At 37.9% G+C, this 18,356-nt stretch overlaps 1 protein-coding gene and 1 long non-coding RNA gene across 2 annotated transcripts in view; one reads left to right on the top strand and one right to left on the bottom strand.

Moving 5' to 3' along the window:
* Window positions 1-440: 440 nt before the first annotated feature.
* LOC103625507 (epidermal retinol dehydrogenase 2-like) lies at window positions 441-9,344 on the top strand. Its single transcript, XM_008644941.2, has 6 exons — window positions 441-1,038; window positions 4,420-4,551; window positions 5,974-6,073; window positions 7,131-7,275; window positions 8,236-8,358; window positions 8,853-9,344. The coding sequence occupies exons 1-6, from the start codon at window positions 712-714 to the stop codon at window positions 8,944-8,946; spliced, it is 921 nt and encodes a 306-aa protein (XP_008643163.1). The 5' UTR covers window positions 441-711; the 3' UTR covers window positions 8,947-9,344.
* A 1,021-nt stretch (window positions 9,345-10,365) lies between these two features.
* Window positions 10,366-18,356, bottom strand: part of LOC108444991 — an 18,734-nt gene continuing 10,743 nt past the window's right edge. The window contains exon 4 of the long non-coding RNA XR_001859719.1: window positions 10,366-17,561. This is a non-coding gene — a long non-coding RNA (uncharacterized LOC108444991). The remainder of the gene's footprint in view (window positions 17,562-18,356) is intronic.

Genomic DNA, 18,356 nt, shown 5'->3' with positions numbered 1-18,356 from the left:
ATGGCATGGCATGGCATGGCATGGCATGGCATGGCATGGGACGGCACGGGACGAGTCCGCCCCCCCGGGTCCGTGTGGGGGCTTCTTCTGCTGTCCCGTCTCAAGCACTGTAAAGGGAGCGGTGCTGCCTAATGTAGGTTGAAGACCAAGGCTCATAAGTGCCAGGGCCGGGGTTTCCCCTGTGGCCGGTCAATTGCCGGCAAGTGGGAATACGTGGTGTGATTTCGGCGGCACGGCACTGGAAAATACTCACGGTGTGGGAACGTTCCGATTGCCTGCCTTCCGAAACAGGTCATGTTTCCCGCTGAGGACACCTTCCTTCCTGAGGTTGATATCGCACCAGTGTGCTCAGTACTTTTTTGTTCAGCTAACATCACCGTGCTGTGACAACAAAGTGCTCTACAGCCATTGCCGCAACATACCTGCCTAGAAGGTATGTTACTGAACCTTTTTAAAAACAGAGTTGGAAGCGGAGGAACCCAAGATGAAACAGTCCATAGCATCTAGAGGAAGACAGTGGCTTTAATCTGACTTGTAAGGCAGCTTTCACAAAACAAGTCTTTAATAATGTATTTTGCACCCACAGAAAAGAATGCTGGGAAAGAACTTGCTGTTTGAAATTTTCTTTCTTTCAGTCAATATCCCACTGTTGTAACGTATTGTGTTTCTGGGTTTGCACAACAGAAGAGTGGTGCTTGTACCTGAGAAATCATGTTCAATTTCAGAAGCATCCAGAAGTTACTACAGTACCTGAAATTTTTAATTTTTTTACTCATCGAGAACACCTTCTGTATATTTCCTCTACGCAAAAAAAGTTTTGCTGGTGAAATAGTACTTATTACTGGGTCTGCAAATGGGATTGGAAGGCAGGTTGCCTTAAAATTTGCTCCTTTGGGAGTAACCTTGGTTCTTTGGGACATTGATGATGAAGGTAACAAAGAAACAAGCAGATTAGCCCAACAAAATGGAGCCAACCGGGTGTTTGTCTATCATTGTGACTGCAGCAGTAGGGAGGATGTCTATGAACAGGCAGACAAGGTAAGATCTGCATTTTGCTTCTTTTTAGTAGAATATCCTACTGAATTTATTGCTTTTTTAGAAAACATACTATTCCCTAGAAGGAAGCAATCCTGCAGGACAATGTCTTTCACCTTTTCAAAAGTAGTTTCTAGATGGAACTTAAACTATGGTTGGAACAAAGTAACTGGGTTTAATCAGTTCTATTGAGATTTATCCATTTCTAGTCTTCATTGTGAGATGGTAAAATTTAGATTAAGAGTATGGTAAAGCATGCAGCAGAGATTATCTCCACATATTATGTAGGCTTTAAAGGTCCTTTAAAATATCAATAAATAATTTTAAAATAACAGAACAGTCAGTGGATATTGTACAAGGGGGATTCTTTCCTTTGCCTATTTGTTAAGGAAATCATATTTCTTTAAGGGTGATATGGGATGTAATGTTTTCAAAAATGTCATTAGGATGTGGCTGATCTCCAGCCAAATTGATGATTCCTCTTCAGTTCATTTTTTGATCAATACAGCTGGAAAATAAGATAGAGAAGAGCTCCATTTTCAATGAAACTCTTCTGCTGTGCTGACCTATGCTTTGTGAACTATTACTTTATTGTCATAGCTCAGAAATTGGACATTGAATTAATATTATTAATTTTCACTTTTCCTTAAGCTGCCTGAAAACGCTTCTCAGTGTAACTTCACTTATAATCTTATAATCAGTTAGCCACTCTGCCACTTCATCCAAGTGTAAACTTTTGTTAAATTCTCAATGTACACACTTATATACATGACTCACAAGTCACATCTTTGACATTCTGTGTCTGAAGACATACATCAGAGAAATGAGCTAAATTATTTCATGATGCAAATGTTGATAGATTGTTTCAGAAGAGACTTGGAATGTCACATTAATTTTCCATGAGTTGTGAGTGGAAAGGTGGGGACGTGGTGGGGCTTAGCTCTTTGTTTTGTAGTTGTTGCTTTTAGTTTTAACCAAACCAGATTAAGTCTTTCTGAGCAAGGTTATGAAGGTTTGGAACACTTTTTTACCTCAAGAAATGTTCTTGAGGAAAAGTCCATCTAAAAGGTAAGTTGGATTCAGGATCTGTAAGTATCTGGAACTGCAATTCTCATGCTTGCAACCAGCAAGGCATTCTTTTACCCACACTCATAAGTAGCATGTGGGGCACAGCTCGCTAACTGTAGAGAAAAAAATTCCACTTGGGGTCATCAGTGCTAGATGTTAAGAACCACAGGTGGTATCTCGGTATTACTTGGGCAGTAATGAGGATATATTTATTGTACCATAATAGTATGTCTGCAGACATGAGCAAGGTGTTGAGTGTTCTGTGCTGTGCTGACACAATACAAGTTGTTCGAGGAGGATGATCTTTGCCAGGGGCTTGGTCAGTACAGATGATGCAACCCCATCACCTGTGTGAGCCATTGATAATGATGCAAAAATTCTGGACCAGCAATCACAGTAATTTCAGCAATCTTAATATCTATTATCACTTTACAGTGAGATGAAATTTCTGTCTGAGCAACTTGGGGGCAGTACTTCAAATGTGACATTTGATCTTTATTTGGAATGATAGTATAAATCAAACAGCAATTTTTCTTGACATTTCCTTTTGCAAGTACAAAAATCCCCACTTATCTTAGAATTTACCAAGATCAAATATCTTTTAAAAAAATACCATTTTAAATTGGCATTAAACCCCTATTCCCATAAATACTATCTGTTCCTTGCAAAGACATGCACCAAAATGACTAATTCAAGCTTATGTAGTTAATTTCTTTGTTGGACTTCATTGTCCATACTGAACATTTTGAAATTATTTGTTTGCTCACATTTTAGCAGAGTCTCAACAGGTTTGTTTTGTGCCCTCAGGTAATTTTCACTTTCTAAACACATTAACCAAATCAGCCACAGGACTCCAGCCTGCGGAATTTGCTGTGCCCTCATCAGCAAACACTGTTCTGAAGTGCACAGACTGACCTGCCAACAGAAACTTAAAGAACAGTTTAAAATTTAAAAATTGCTGTTACTGTGTCAAATTATTGTTAACAACACCAATATATTCACAGATATTTGCATGTATTGTTCAGTCATGGAGGAGACAGAAATTTTCTGAGATGGAGAGTTTTTCAACTATGGGCCTCCTCTACTCTTGGAAATTAATCTGCCAATTTTTTATTGTTAATAAGAAAAGTCTTGAGCTTGGACACAGAAGAGAAAACAATAGCAAGAAAATTAAATTAATTGTTTTTATTTGGTATACTCAGTGCAGAAAAACCTAAGTATCCCATAACGTAAGTTTAGTTTCTTTCTAGTAAACAAAAGAGACCATTGAAGTCCCTAAACAAGAGGTTTTAGAACAAACTGGTCAAGTGAACAGCAACTAATTTTCAGGAACAAGCAGTGTCCACCTGGGAATTCTGAAGGAAATCAGATATGGATCTGATGGCCTATAAATGCAGGATGTGTGTTTTACTATAACAGATGATCAAGGAACAAAGCATAGAAAATATGCCAGTCTTAAAGGGCATTTGAGAGCACAAAACCAGACTATGAACCTGACTTACAGAAAACTGATAGAAATTACATTAACACAAGAATTAACAGACACCTAAAAATTTTGAGACCCCAGATAACCATCCACCTCTAGTTGATTCTTCATACTGTAAGTAAATCTTGGCCATCTGCTTTGATAAAAATCCGAATCATGGCACAAAATCTTATGAAAACAAATGCAAATGGAGCTAATGAAAATTTTATCTATCTATTTCATGGTAGATGCTTTTGTACTCAGAGCATTGGTAACCCCCAGTTCTCTGAGCTGAATTCTTTCCAGTTCAGTAAAAATTATATGGAAAGGGGGTTGAGCAGGCTTGGCAGAGGAATGCAGGTTCTCACAATACCAAAAACAGGGGACTAGGAATTTTCTGATTGCAGTTAAAGTGTGCTCACAGTGCACACTAAAGCTTTGTCAATTTTGAACTTAGTTTTTTGTGGAAGTCAAAAGTATTCTGGAGTTCAGGGAGAAATTAGACAAATTTGAGGAGTGAGGCAGGGTGGAGAATCACTGGGATATATTAAACACATCTATATATGATACAGATACCTTATACCTCTCAAAAGATCCTAAGTTGTAGCATTGGAAAATTGAGTACACTGGACACCTTAGAGCCCGGGTCCTTTTTTCGTTGCATCCACCATGAGACAAGGGCTAGGGGGCTTAGATGGATCTTTGATCTGATCCAATTCAACAGTTCTTACATACTTATGTTTTCATGCACACCAGTTATTGCAAATACTACTAAATGTTTCCATAAATGAAACACAAGAGGCAGTGATACCTTCTAAAGCTTTCTCTTTGTCCTTTTTCTTTTTATTCAGGTTAGAAAAGAAGTTGGGGATGTTACTATTCTAATCAATAATGCTGGCAGAGCTCTTGGGAAAAAGTTCTGTGAGCTTACAGATGAAGATTTTGAAAAGACCTTGAGAATCAACTTCTTTTCTCAAGTTTGGGTAAAGTTTTTGTGGCTTTTTTACTACTGAACGACCAAAAGGTACAGACAAGTATTTTGGTGTGAAAATCATGATGATGGCATCTACCTTAAAAACTCAGCTTGGAAAAGAGATGTGAAGGACCTTGGTTGGGGGAATATATGTTGTCATAATCATCCTGTAATTGAAGACACACCACACTGACAGTCTCCCCAGGATGTCTCAGTAATGTTATAACACAAACCTGCCTGGGCACTCTGGTAAATCAAAGTCTGTGCAACTGTATGGTGAAACATGCCCTGCCTGTGACAGCTGTGGCTGAAGGTAGTGCTGACATGATGGCATGTGACTTCCCTGCTCCTCATGTTTCCTGGCATCAGAAGGCTTTGCCTAAGAGACTTGCAGCATTCAGGGAGACATGACCATGGTTTACTGGCAGTGTTATGTTTAGAGTTCGACTCCATGATCTTAAAGGTCTTTTCCAGCCTAAATGATTCCATGATTTTATGCTGCACATGTTGGTGTCAGTCTTCAGGTTGTGCTTTCATTCCTAGTCACCATCTGACTAAAGAACATATCTAGCCAGTAACAATTTGTTCTGTTTTCTTACCCCGAATGAATTTGCAGTTACTTGTGGTCTCAGCACACTTTAGGAGGAGGGTTTTTTTTGTGAGAGAGTGTTACTATTGCTACTCGTGTTACTACTCTTGCACTTTTTGTTTACAAGCCTGAGCGAACAGCCTGACTCAGGGAACAATATAGCATTGCAACTCCTTTGTCAAAAGGCAGCTCTCAATGGAAAATCATTGCAGATAGAAGTCCTCTAAGTATTCCCCATCCACACTGCATCATTCTTCCAAATACTTGAAGAAAACGGACTGGGAGAAGTGTTCCCCCTGACAGGTCTGAAGAAACACAGGGCAGGAGGATAGTGATGTATTAGGCATTCACATATGGAGTCTAATAGGATTCCTCAACTATTGAAAAAAAATTGTTACTGCTCTTGTCTGTTTTTCTTATCTCCCACAGTGGTGTCCTGGAGCGCTGCAATTGTCAGGCACTTCAGCCTGATACAAAAAGGGCCCACAGACAGCTGAACTCTCCTTAATGTGTTGACTTCTAGCTCCCTCTTGTGTACCGAACCTTTGGCAATAGTCTCAAACAGACAAATCGCGAGGAACCAGGAAGCAGAGAAAACACAAACTTTGCTGCTTTTAATAAGATGTTTTAATACTGTTAGATGTTCAGACAGAGGGTAGTCATTCTAGGAAGTGCTGTCTCTCATTTAAAAACCATTACAGAGATAAAAGGTCAGTTGGGCTTCTTGTATGTTGAAGGCCCAGAAAGCAAGTCAGTTTGTATAGCCTAATTTTGGAATGAAACATTTTTGTTATGCCTATTTATAAAGGGGATCTTTAAATAAATATATTTATGTTCTTTTAGACTTGCAAGGCCTTTCTTCCAGCCATGGTGGCCTGTAACCGTGGGCAACTGGTTAGCACAGCCAGTGGATCTGGATTACTGGGACTCTACAGGGCGTCAGGTAAGTATCGTCAACTGCCATTACAAATTAGATCTACACACTAATCACTTTTCTTGGACCCTGCTATCGAGGGCTCATACTTGGTATTGATAATACAAGTCATGTTCAACTTTCACCATATAATTAAGGCTTATGGGAGTGGGCCTGCCCATCCATGCATTATAATCTTTCACACCTTAGAGATGTATTTTTAGGCTGTGTGGTTCCATCATTCACTGTGGGTGAATTCCTGAAGAATAGCAAACTACCTCTTACGCCCGTCTTTGAAGTTAGTCCTTTAGCAAAATTGGATTTCATTGTACGTAACAACTATTTTCACGCACATTTGAAAAAGTTTTAGGAAATGCTGTGTAAGGCAGTATATTAAAACAGTTTCTAACAATTGGAAAATTGTAGAATAATTTGTTTTAGAAGCAATCTTTGAAGGTCGCTTGGTCCATATTTGCCCCCAAAAAACAGGCTCGGCTTAGATCAGGTTGCACAGGGCTGTGTGAGGGCAAGTTTTGATCATGTCCAAGTATGGAGTCCCATACATTCATCAAACAATAAAAATCAGACAAGATTCAGTCTTCCTGGACAAACAAAATGTATTGCAGTTGCAGGGCAAATCAGAAGTAATAGGCTGAAGCAGCATTTACAAGTAGGGTATTTGTATTCTACCACTATAAATAGTTCTTTCTGAAATGTAACCTGTGATATTAAAAGTTGAAGACATTCTGAACTGAAAGAATGCCTGGTTTGTATAAGAGTATCTGGAAATGTACAGCAAATGCTGAATAAGCTCATCTTCCTATAATTCTCCATAGTGCACTAAAAAAAAAAAACTCCTCTGAAAGGATTAATTTTATCCTTAGGCAATTGTGTATCATTCATGGGAAGAGCCAATAATCTCCAGTTAGCATCACCAATACGCTTAAAACACTAGTTACAAGACTGCTAATGACAGAATTAAATAATATTGTGGCTTAAATTGTATTACCAAGAATTTGATTCTGTATATCGCTTTTACTGTGGTGCTTTTGACATTTTGGATATTTCTTCTTTCTTCACTTTTTAGATTATTGTGCAAGTAAGAGTGCAGTCATTGGAATGATGGAAGCCATAAATTCAGAATTGTATCACGGAGGAAAGCGTGGCATTAAAATCAAAATCATTTGTCCTTATTTTATTAGTACTAGGTTAAGTAAAGGCTTCAAAAGCAAGTAAGTAAAACTTAGATTTGTACTATTTCATATGTAAAAAAAATCACCACTCACCAGGTATATCATATACAGTTTTTGGTTGGTTGATTTGATTTTCAATTCAGTATTTTTTCCCTATTGGCACAAACAACTACGTCTTTTGATGTAAAGAAATGCCAGTGTTGCATACAGTTAATAACAGGGACTGTGTAATAACCTCACAGTCAAGAAACAGTTAGGGATGCACAGCAGTATTTAAGGATTAATGGAACCTTATTTGTCAGGAGAGTGGGCACTGAGGATATTCTCTGCCCCAAGTAAGTAATCTTACAGTGTAATTACAGTTATGGCTGTCGGGATACCCATGACCTGTCCTTATTAATTGTGCCCCACTGTCTGTACTGGCAGGTATTGTACTTCTGAGTGAGAATGGCTGTGGTGATGGTGTCTGCTGCATGGCTCTGTGGCTGCAGTGATGGGAGAGGCTGCAAGCTCTGAATGAGCAGTTGCAGGAGTGCAGGACCAGTGATCTTGGTTTTTCAGGGCTCTGCTCCTGCTTGCACCATCCATCGTCGTGCAGCAGCGTATGTGAGCAGAGCAGAGCCCTTCTCCTGGCTGGTGACAAGCCTGGTCCTGTTTAGCTGTCACCTCAGCATTTACAGCAGAAAAGGATTGCTGGAGAGCAATGATGCATAGAATAGCATATGGTATGGCTAAGCTTGGAAGTTTCCAAAGCTGGAATCACTGTGGACATCAACTTCATTGTGGTCATCTTACAAAAAAGTCATTAAATTCACAACATCACCAAAGTGCTTTCAATTTATTTTGATGATAGCAGAAGGAAAAAGGTTTGGAGATTCCTTTCCAAGAATACTTGAGGGGAAGGGGGAAAATGCATAAATTTTTTAATTATCTATGTGTGTGTGTTTACCTCAAAAGTAAAGTTTCATCATTCCATAACCCTTTTTTCTTGTTTTACAGAAAACCCTGTTTGTTTCCTGTTTATGATCCAGAGTATGCAGCCAGCAGGATTGTGGATGCAATTAAAAAGGAAAAATTTTATTTAATCATGCCTCCAGCTGTATACTTTCTTGGTCTGAAAATGTGAGCATGTGACTTGACTTCTAGCATTACCTTCTTTCCTTCGCCATATGCCTGTAAAATCAGTTTAGTCAAAACAGTCCTTTAGTTAATATTCCTGCAGTCAATTCAGTTATATTTACCCAATTTTAAAGAAACAGTGGGTTTGATTTTTTAATAATTTAGGTGAATAACATTCCTCTGGCCCCTTCTGTGCCTAATAAGTGTCTTAAACTGCAGTTCAGTATAGAAATTTCGAAACTTTTCCTAAGACAGTACACTGGGAGCAATGCCTGGTCTGCTTCCGGTCCCTGCCACCACTGCAGGCTGGGCTTTCACAAAACGTCTTGGTCTGTCATTAGTTTTCCCCATTTATAACATTGAAGTGCCAAAAATGTTATTGCCAGACATTAGAAGTATTGAGCACATAAAATGTATTTGTGATTTCTTTACTTACAGAGTACTTTTTTCTTAAAAAAAAAAAGAAAATTAGGCTAACTTGAAGTTTGTCTCATCAGTTTCCTTCCTAGAAAAGTGGTGCTGTTCCTCGAGTCTCACATTAAGTTCCCTGAGAGCATGGAAGAAGCCTTCGGTGAGAAGAAAAAGGATTGAAACCAGAAGTATTCTGAAGACCTCAAGTGCCATCTAATTGAACATTTTCAGTAAAAAAAAAAAAACAACATGTTAAATCATGTTTACTTCTTGACAAAAAATTTATTTCTTGTATGCTATTTTACATTGGTCAGCATGCCATTTAATTCTTCACAACTGTCTTTTATGTTTTGCAATTTTCTGAGTAACTTTTGAAAAATCACTAACATTTAAAATTACATAGGTATTATGTGGGGTGACCAAGCAACAACTTTGCATGGACTGTACTGTTTTCAGACTGAAACTTCAATGAGGTATACTAAAAACACTGATTTTTAGTCATGACCCAGCCTCTTATTTCATGATGTCTTGCTGCTTTTGTCGAGGTCTCAATAAAAGTCAGTAAATCCAGGCACAGATGTTTGACTTCATGTCATACTGTCAAATTTACACAGACTGTTTTGCTTCCAGAATGAACCTTAAATGAGGTATCCTGTCTGTTACTGTGGAACACAATTCTGTAGTAAATCACGGGAGAAAGAATATAGACAGGAGGAATACCTCATGTATTCTTGGAAAACCATGGGTGAAATATCTCCTTATATTTGGAGAGGAGTAACACCCATGTTCTTCAACTGTTTTTAAATGAAATTACAATCTTAAGGTCCTAAAGAACAAAAATACTCCCCTCTAGCAGAAGTTCAGAGATTTGTTACACAAAATATGTGCTGGTACTTAATTGATAGAAATCAATCCTCATGTAAATTTTCAGAAAATACTGACTTAAAATGTTAATAATTCCCTTAATTTAAAAACAAATAAATAAACTGCATAGCAGAATAGTGAATCTACAAAGCCTAGTTTATTAAACTCTAAGGAATTACAGAGAACATTTAACAGTCATCTATTGACCACGTTTGCCATCATAATTCAATTGCACTTAACTAAACACCAGAGCACCCAGATACAAATACCTATAAGAGTGCACAGCATTTCCAAGGTATGCATGCATTCAATAAAATCTTTCATGTACCTGTAGATAATACAGGGAAAATTTTAGCTGACAGAAGGAGAAAGCTCTCTGAAATTTGGCTCTTCAGAAAGCAAAGTTTATTGATTTATATTTTTTAAAACTCTCTAGCTGATGAGTAATTAAATATTATTTTCTTCCTATTAATTAGACAGTAAAGTCGAAATTGCTTCCTGCAAATACCAATCATTTTCTCAATTGCAGGCAAATATGTTGAATATTGGGATTCCCTATTCAATATGAATGTTACAATTTGGCTCAAGATCTATGATCATTTTTAAGTATGATTACAGGAGTCAATGCAAATTGACGTGACATTATATTTTGTGAATGTATTGTGGGCCTGAATATCTTAGTGCATAATTTCATTGCTGGTTCTGCAGAGCTTAAGAACAGAGCTCTGAGGTGAGAAAAATGTATTTAAAAATGATTTGTGAAATGAGACTCCCACTTGAAGTAGTGTCACCTGCTAATGACATTAATACATGGTGGACTATCCATCATTTAAATGCCAAAGGTTTCAGGATGAAACATTTTCAGGCAAGGAGCTCACTGTAAGGGCTCTCTTTTCAGGATCCTTTTCTTATTTTCAGTTTCTTTAACTATAGTATATCGACCTTACCACCTACATCTGCAGTTATAAGTTCACCAATTATATAGGTAGGACATGAATAGATTAAGAATAATGTAAAGGAAATAAGACCCTATTTTCTAAGCTATACTTCACCTATTCTTCACAGCCACCCTGCAAAACCTTATTCTGTATTGCTGCAACCTCAGCCAAGGGCACTTTTGGCTCCATATTTATTCTTTTCAGGCTAATCTGCTTGTCTCAAGAAGGAATTTGTAAAGCTTATACTTTCTAAGTCTCACAGTGATCTGTTAGATCTTCTTATCAGTCCTAGAAGCCAGTAACTCATTCTTTTCCATGAAAATACCAGGAAAATAGTTTCAGGTTTTGGGGTTGGTTAGTGGTGGTGGTGTTTGGGGGGGAGTAGTTTCTCTTTTTTGTACAGAAAAGAGGTGTGATAGATCCAGTAATACAATTCTAAAACTGTAAGCCAAAACCTTCCTATTAAAGCTCAGAAGATGCAGTTGGATGGTGTTCCTATTTTTTAATAGAAAATTATCTTTATATTTTGAAATGTAGTGTGCCACCTAAGAAATATCACAGAGTTATCAACAACTCCTGAGAAATGTATCCTTTCTTTCTTTGAGGCTTTCATCTTATTTGTAACTCCTCCATGACAAAACCATTTTTACAGGAGAAATTCTGTTACTACAGAATCTGCAAATGAGACTGGAATACAGTTTATCTTAGTTTTTTCTCTTTTTTTCTCACTCCTTGTTCTCTGCAAAACTGATGAAGAAAGACCTGTGTTGCTGCACCAATAGTGAGATAATCTGTGATGTCAGCTCCTTGCTCTTGTTTTATGTCCATTGGTACAGCATACATCTTCAGAACACATTTTTCTTATAAAGGAAGTTGTAGTGCTGGGTATCTTATGAAGAACATTAATCATATTCAAATTATAGGCATTTTGAGAAAGAAACATTTGAATGACTCTTGGTCACTTTGTAATCTAAATCTTTGACTAAACCTTAGAGGCAAGGATATGGAACTTTGATTTCTCATGAATTTCATTCTCTGACAATACTTCGTTCCTTTTACTTCAGAGGTCAATGTTTCCACCCAAATTCATTATGTGTTCCCTATAAGTCATTAGTACAGTTTCTCATATATGCTCAAGTTCTTCGTTTATATACTTAAGAATGTAACAAAAGCCTCGAGACACTGAGATGCAACTTTCAGCAAATCATAGAAACAACTGGATTTCCCAGAAATTCTGATAGCCTGTTCTGCTCTATCACCTGAATTGGCATTGCCCCACTAAATTTTAAAACATTCCCAGAAAAACCTCACTCTTTCTAGAAGCCTGATCCCTCTATTGAAGGATGGCTTTTATAGAACACACTCTAAGAATACTCAAAGCTAATTTGAGGCTAGGTTTATATACTAAAATGAAAAATGTATTTCCAAATCCTGCAATTGTTGAAGGCTTTTTCATGAGTAACTTGTATTTTCTCAGCCTCTGTCTGGAAAGATGTTTAGTTCACAGTTCCCACAGGTAATGGGACAATTGTGGAGGGATAGATTTGGCACTGGAAGTGCCAAATCAGGCAATTCCCTGTTTCTCTGTCACTACCTTTGACTTTGACCTTACTTGTACCCTGAGAGAAACACAAAAAATAGTGAAAGCTGCATAAACTGTCTCTAAACATACTGTCCGTGTTTTTCGTAATTACTGGTCCTGGGAAAAGGAGACTTCATGCTTTTACAATTTTTCATGGTAACTAGAAAAATAATTTTCACCTCTTTACTTTTACACCTAGAGAAATGTTATTATTTTCTATATTCCCTGATGATTTTTAATATTTCATATAATTTAATGAGCAAGAAAGGCCTGAATCAATGCAAAGAGCCCAGTTATTAACGGATCAAAATTCTACATTGATTACTACTATGGATTTTTCTAGTTTCTTTCTGCAGTCAATACAATGTCTCTGTTCAATACTTTAGATTCCTTAGGATGTTACAGACTGCTAAAAAAAACCCAACTGTTTAATTTAAAAAATAACTAATATAGCTCTAATTGCCTTCTACCATTGCTCAGAACTGTTGCTGAAGCCAAATAAATGGTCAGGTGGCCTTCCACTTCATTAACTAATCTGAGCTGGCAGCAGTGCCTGAGGTAGCAGTGATTTAAAGCGTCACGAGGCATTACTCAATGCTTTCATAAACTCCACGCGTCCCAGGTGTTCATCGATCAAGTGCACTGTGTTGGTGGAAGGGGCACTCTAGCAGCTGCTCGGTTGCTTCCTCCATTGCTTCTTTCTCAGAAATGTAGTTAACACATGGAACATCAATAGTTCCAATATGCATTTTGACTGCATTTACACACCTAAAGATACTTTCTTTTCTGCAACAGAATCGGCTGGGTAGAGCTGGCTCAAGAGTCAATCGTGTTGTCTGTCTGCCTGGGATGATATGCTAGGAGGTAACAGGAAATAAGGAATTATTTCCTGCAGAACAGGAAAAGAAGCCAGAGAGTGTGATAATCCTGCAAAGATCTTTGAAAGCTACTTAGAGTCTGACAGCACATAAATTAAACATAGGAAATCAGGCTAGACCTGATGTCTACCTCATTATCTAAAGCCCTCATTATCTATAGCTTGTATTTCCCTGGAAGCTGAAGGAATTTCAGTGCCTTGACTACTAAACTGGCAAATCTGAGAGTCCCCACGTAAGAGAAGACTCATGATTCTGACCATGCCTGCAAAAGTAGGAGATGAGAGACCACGCTGTGGGACCATGCAGGAATGGAAATTAGAAGGAAATTCTTCCTCTTCAATATTTAAGCCATGTTACATAAGACTCTGCTTGCCTTACACGCATCTGTTTACCACCTGGTAAACTGGTGGTGTTTATTTAATATACATAATTCTTTAATATATAATTTCATGGCAGCTGATTCCCTGTTTTGCAAAGATTTTACAATGACTTTCTAATCAATTATTTCCTCCCATTTGCATTTTTACAATCTTCTTTCCAAAGAAGGAACATACTTTTACACGGAAGTTAGAAGCCACTGCAATAACTAAAGTAAGAATCAGGAAAATAAATACCACATCTTTATGAAAGGAACAAGAGGGAGCAGACAGAATTCCTACATAAGGAACAACCCCCATAATTTGAGAATTATGCTACACATGCCACAATGGAAAACCTAAATTACTTCAACCACACATAATGGCAACGGATGCATTGTTGGGATAAATTCTCATCACGTATGCTCTGGAAATGAGAGGTGTTTCCATCTTGGAGACGGCATCATATCTAGTGACGTTAATGATAACAACTAGTTTTAGTGATTTGTATTCCACATGCAAAATACCTTTAAAATAGCTCCTTCAATACTATTGCAACACAGATGCATTCAGATACTTCTTAACATAACCTGATAAAATATCTAAAAGGGAAGTGCAGCAGGCTGCTATTAGAAGATTTTGATGATACTACACTTGCAGTATTGTGCTGCTCTTGTACTATTAATAGGAAATGTCCCCTTTCTGGGGAAATACAAAAAAAGAAGCATTTAACATTAGCTGGTACTGCATGCAAGAGAGATGTTGTACATGTTTAATTCTTAAGTGCATGAGCCTTTTTTTTCTCCTAGTATTTTTATGTTTCCAGCTTTTTGCTTCTGGTTTCTTTGCTTTCTTATTAGAAAAATATCCTTAGTATTTTCATAGGCAACTTTAAAATTGTCTCAGAGACAGTTTGGTCACTGGGAATCTTCCTTGAAGCTTTTTTATCATCCTTATTTCCCCCAAAAAATATAATCAGAACTTCAGATTGATTGAAAGGCAGTTTGCCTTAAACTGAGACACAGCTGGAACTACCCTAGTGCTCTAGGTCACTGACAGAGAAAGCAAAAAGAGGAACTTAGGTTATCTGGAGAAAATTATGTGTAAGGAATGCTTGCCTACCAACAGGGCTGCAGGGGTAAGGAGGAAGGCCACAAAGCAAGGACAGGATTTCTTGCTTATGTGTTGTTATTCATTAAAGGACTAAATCTTCCAAAATCATGTTTATTAAATTGTGACATTTGGGAAAGGGGATTAAACAAACAGGTCTGTAATCTTTTTCTAATTCAACCAGGAAGTTGTAAAAAACACTTAAGCTGTGTCTGTAATAAATAGCTTGGAACCTACTTCACTTTAAGATTGCCCATAAAACATACTAGCTGCTTTGGTCAAAGATCTGAACTAGCTGTAAAAATTGAAGCTTTTCCCTTTGTCTGGCTGAGACTTGGAGCTTCCAAAGGGTACCAAGAAAGAAAAAGGAGCAGGAAACTTCTGGTTTTGTCCTTTATGTTTAATCAAATGTGTATGAGCAGCAGCAGTGCTTGGTATATTGTGGTGTCAGGGTTATTGTGGTTTCCTGGTCTAGGAACCAGGACAGTGTTGGATTCTCACAGACTCTCAGCCTTGCTGCTGCCTTCTGCCTGGGTGGCACAGCAAGGGTAAAGCTCTGCTTGTGGTGTTCACCAGAGCTACAGCATAAAGACCCAGCACACTCTGCCTTCACTTGGCTCTTCTACCACACTTCTCATCAGCTTTGCTGTCTGGCACCTAAATGTTGCTAAAATCTAACAGCCAAACAATATTCCACTGACAGCAAAAATGAAAAAATCCATTTTCAAACTCTCATGGCTTGTAAATGATGCCCATTTACGAGAGACAAAGACTTCAAAGACTCTTTCTTATAAGGAATACTTGTCTCCAGATATATTTATTTCAGCCTGTCACAGTCAGAGAGAACTAACTGCTTGGCCTAAAACTGTAACTCACAACAAGAGCAATGAAAAGCAACAAAATAGAAAGCTGAGTGGAAAAATATTTTTAGCACCTTTGCCAAATCAGTGCAAACTCTCAGGTGTGGGAGAGCATTTTTGTTTGCTTCCCTGGAATATGCTTCTAAGCAAAGTACAGCAAGGAATTACTGACATGAGTCACAGCTTTGGTAGAAAGAGCCAACAATTTGGGAGAAAGGGGATTTATCCTGAGTAGATATTGGCAGAATAAATTACATCTGTGATACCATCAACCTCCTGATTCCACACAAATGTGAGGGAAAAAAACACAGAAGTTTGCAGTCATTTTGATAAACATATATCAGAAAGGTATTGGATAACAATGTATCTCCAAACAATGCAATGCTTGGCAGAACTATTCTGTTGAAAAATGGCTATTTCACTAGTAATACACAAATCCATTTAAGCCAAAACTCTTCCTACAAGTCTGATAAATGCCTAGCTTATTGCTGGTCCACCGTTTACTTTTCCCATCCTGAATAAAAAGGAACCAAAGAAAGAGTAGGTGACTCAGACGAAGAAAAAGTGCGTTCAAAGTTGGCTGCCACCATTCTTAGCACAAACAGGACAGGCTAGTGCTTGGAAGCAAGGACAATTCCTTGGAAAAATAGTGCTTCACAATACTGAGAAAGGCAGCAAAGCTATCTTCCTTGTCATTAAAATTCTCTGACTGAACCAAAAGTGGGCAAAATACAGAGGGAGTTGGTCTTCTTTTTTTTCTTTTTTTACCAATCATTGTGAAACAGATCTAATTAATAAATTTTAAGTGCATTTACAGCATTTTTCTAGATGTCCTATTTCTCCTCACAAAAAACCCCATGGAATAAACAATGCTAATTAAATATATTTTAATCTTTCCTAATTTTCACTTCTTAATAACATGATGTTTTTTGCTTTGCTTGCATATATGAACATCTTCCTTTTCATCACCAACTATCATGTAAGGGCCCTCCAGAGCCTAAACAGCAGAAGGAATACACCTGATGGTGCTTGTTTAAATTCAAAGTACATCACATAGAATTGCAGCACACTTTAAACTGATGATTGAACTGTGCAGCACTTCCTCATTTAAGCTAAAATGTCTTCGCTCACCTGAATGATCGTGCAGCAGTAAGTAAGTGATCCATCGCATTTAATTTTACTTGTCTGGAGGTGAGGTGGCAGATCCAAACTACTCATTTCATTGCCTGATTGCTTTCTGAGGGCAGCAATTTATTTCCACCAGTAGATGAGGAAGTTTGGATGGATTTCCTATCCTGAGATGTCCATTTAATTGTTTAAAAATGGGGTAAATGTGTTCTTAGTGATGTCAGCTCAGATATTTGGACATATAATATGCATCATAAAACCAATGGGAAGGATATAGCAAATTTATACCCAAGTTTAAACTGATATTAAAAATTATGTATATACTACAACTATACATAATGCCAAAACATCACATTGCTGTTGATATGTTGAATTATTCTTTCTTTCTTCACTGCATAGATTAGCAATTATTTTTAACTACTAAATTTGTACTGATTGGGCAAGCTGTTAACAATGGATTTTGAGCCAAGTGCAGCAGGCAATTGAAACAACAGATATCTTCCCTACAACTATTGAATTAGCAATAGGTGTTAAAATAAGTGTTTTAGGTAAAAACCTTCTTCTGGTAAAATCTACTTCACATCACTCATTCCCCATGGAGATCAATGTGGAGTGAAAGGTTTTTATGCTCTAGAGGATATTATCTTCCAAAATGCTACTGAGGTTAGGAATGAGTACTTCCCATTTCTAAAGCAGCTTTAGTGAATGTGGTCTTGGCTAAAAGGTTTGCCTTTCTTAATCACAGCTTCAGAAAGGAAACTTTGTTGTGAAACGCACTGATGTAGACATAAAGTTTGAGTTCAAATTCTGATTTTTTTAATCTCTTAATTATCACACAAATTTCCAGGGCATCTCATAAGATTTTATGTTAATTAGAAATGCTGGGTTTCACATCTGAAAACTAAGATGCTATATAACAGAAAATTAAGGCTCTTGTATAGGTAAACAAGGTAGGCTTAAAAGGGAGGGACAACTAGGAAGAATGAAGAGTTGATTTCCAGAGTGGAGGTGGGCTGTTTGGGAAACCCCAGAGAAACCTGTGCTGTGGGCTGTGCTCATTTCATGCATTTGTTACTGATCTGGAATAGAAGACAAAGTAACACAAGATGTCATCTGATGATATTAAGCATATTAAGGACATTTTAATCATTCATTTTGCTCTTTTCTTCATTTGGTACCTTTGTGTCCCAGGCATCCCCAGTGCAGATGTACTAGTTAGCTCCAACTAAACTAAGGCAAACCTCAGTTTCGTTTTTTTCCCCAAATGAAAACTGGTCAACATCTTCAGGTTAATTCACAGAAGGCGTGACTCTGTGGGGATGGTGAACTGCACTATGGCCAGATTATAGGAGAAAAGAGAAACCAAATGACCCATTACAACTCTGAAAGAGAGGTACATAGGCAAGGGGGAAAGGTGTCATGGTCCCTGTGAGCCTGGCACTGGGACACAGACATAACTCAGTTTTAGGTACCAACAGGTACATGAATCTTCAGAGCACATCCTGGCACAATGGCATTGGCAGTAACTCCCATCACACACACATAGATTACTTCATGTTGGAAAAGACCTATAAGATCATTGAGTCCAACTGTTAACCCAGCACTGCCAAGTCCACCACTAAACAATGTCCCCAAGTGCCACATGTACATGTCTTTTAAATACCTCCAGGGAGATGGTGATTCCACCACTTCTCTGGGAAGTTTGACTACTTCAGAGAAGAATTTTTTCCTAATCTACGGTCTAAACCTCCACTGGCACAACTTGCGGCCGTTTCCTCTTGTCCCTGGTTTCTCTCCCATACAGTACAGTTCTCGCTGTATTTTCCTTCAGCTCATCAGCTGCTCCCGAAATTACGGAGGACAGGAGAGACGAC

This window comes from Corvus brachyrhynchos, unplaced genomic scaffold, assembly GCF_000691975.1.
Source record: "Corvus brachyrhynchos isolate BGI_N302 unplaced genomic scaffold, ASM69197v1 scaffold60, whole genome shotgun sequence".
Lineage (NCBI taxonomy): Eukaryota > Metazoa > Chordata > Aves > Passeriformes > Corvidae > Corvus > Corvus brachyrhynchos.
The sequence above is the reverse complement of the archived record's forward strand: the minus strand, read 5'-3'. Positions and strand labels throughout refer to the sequence as shown.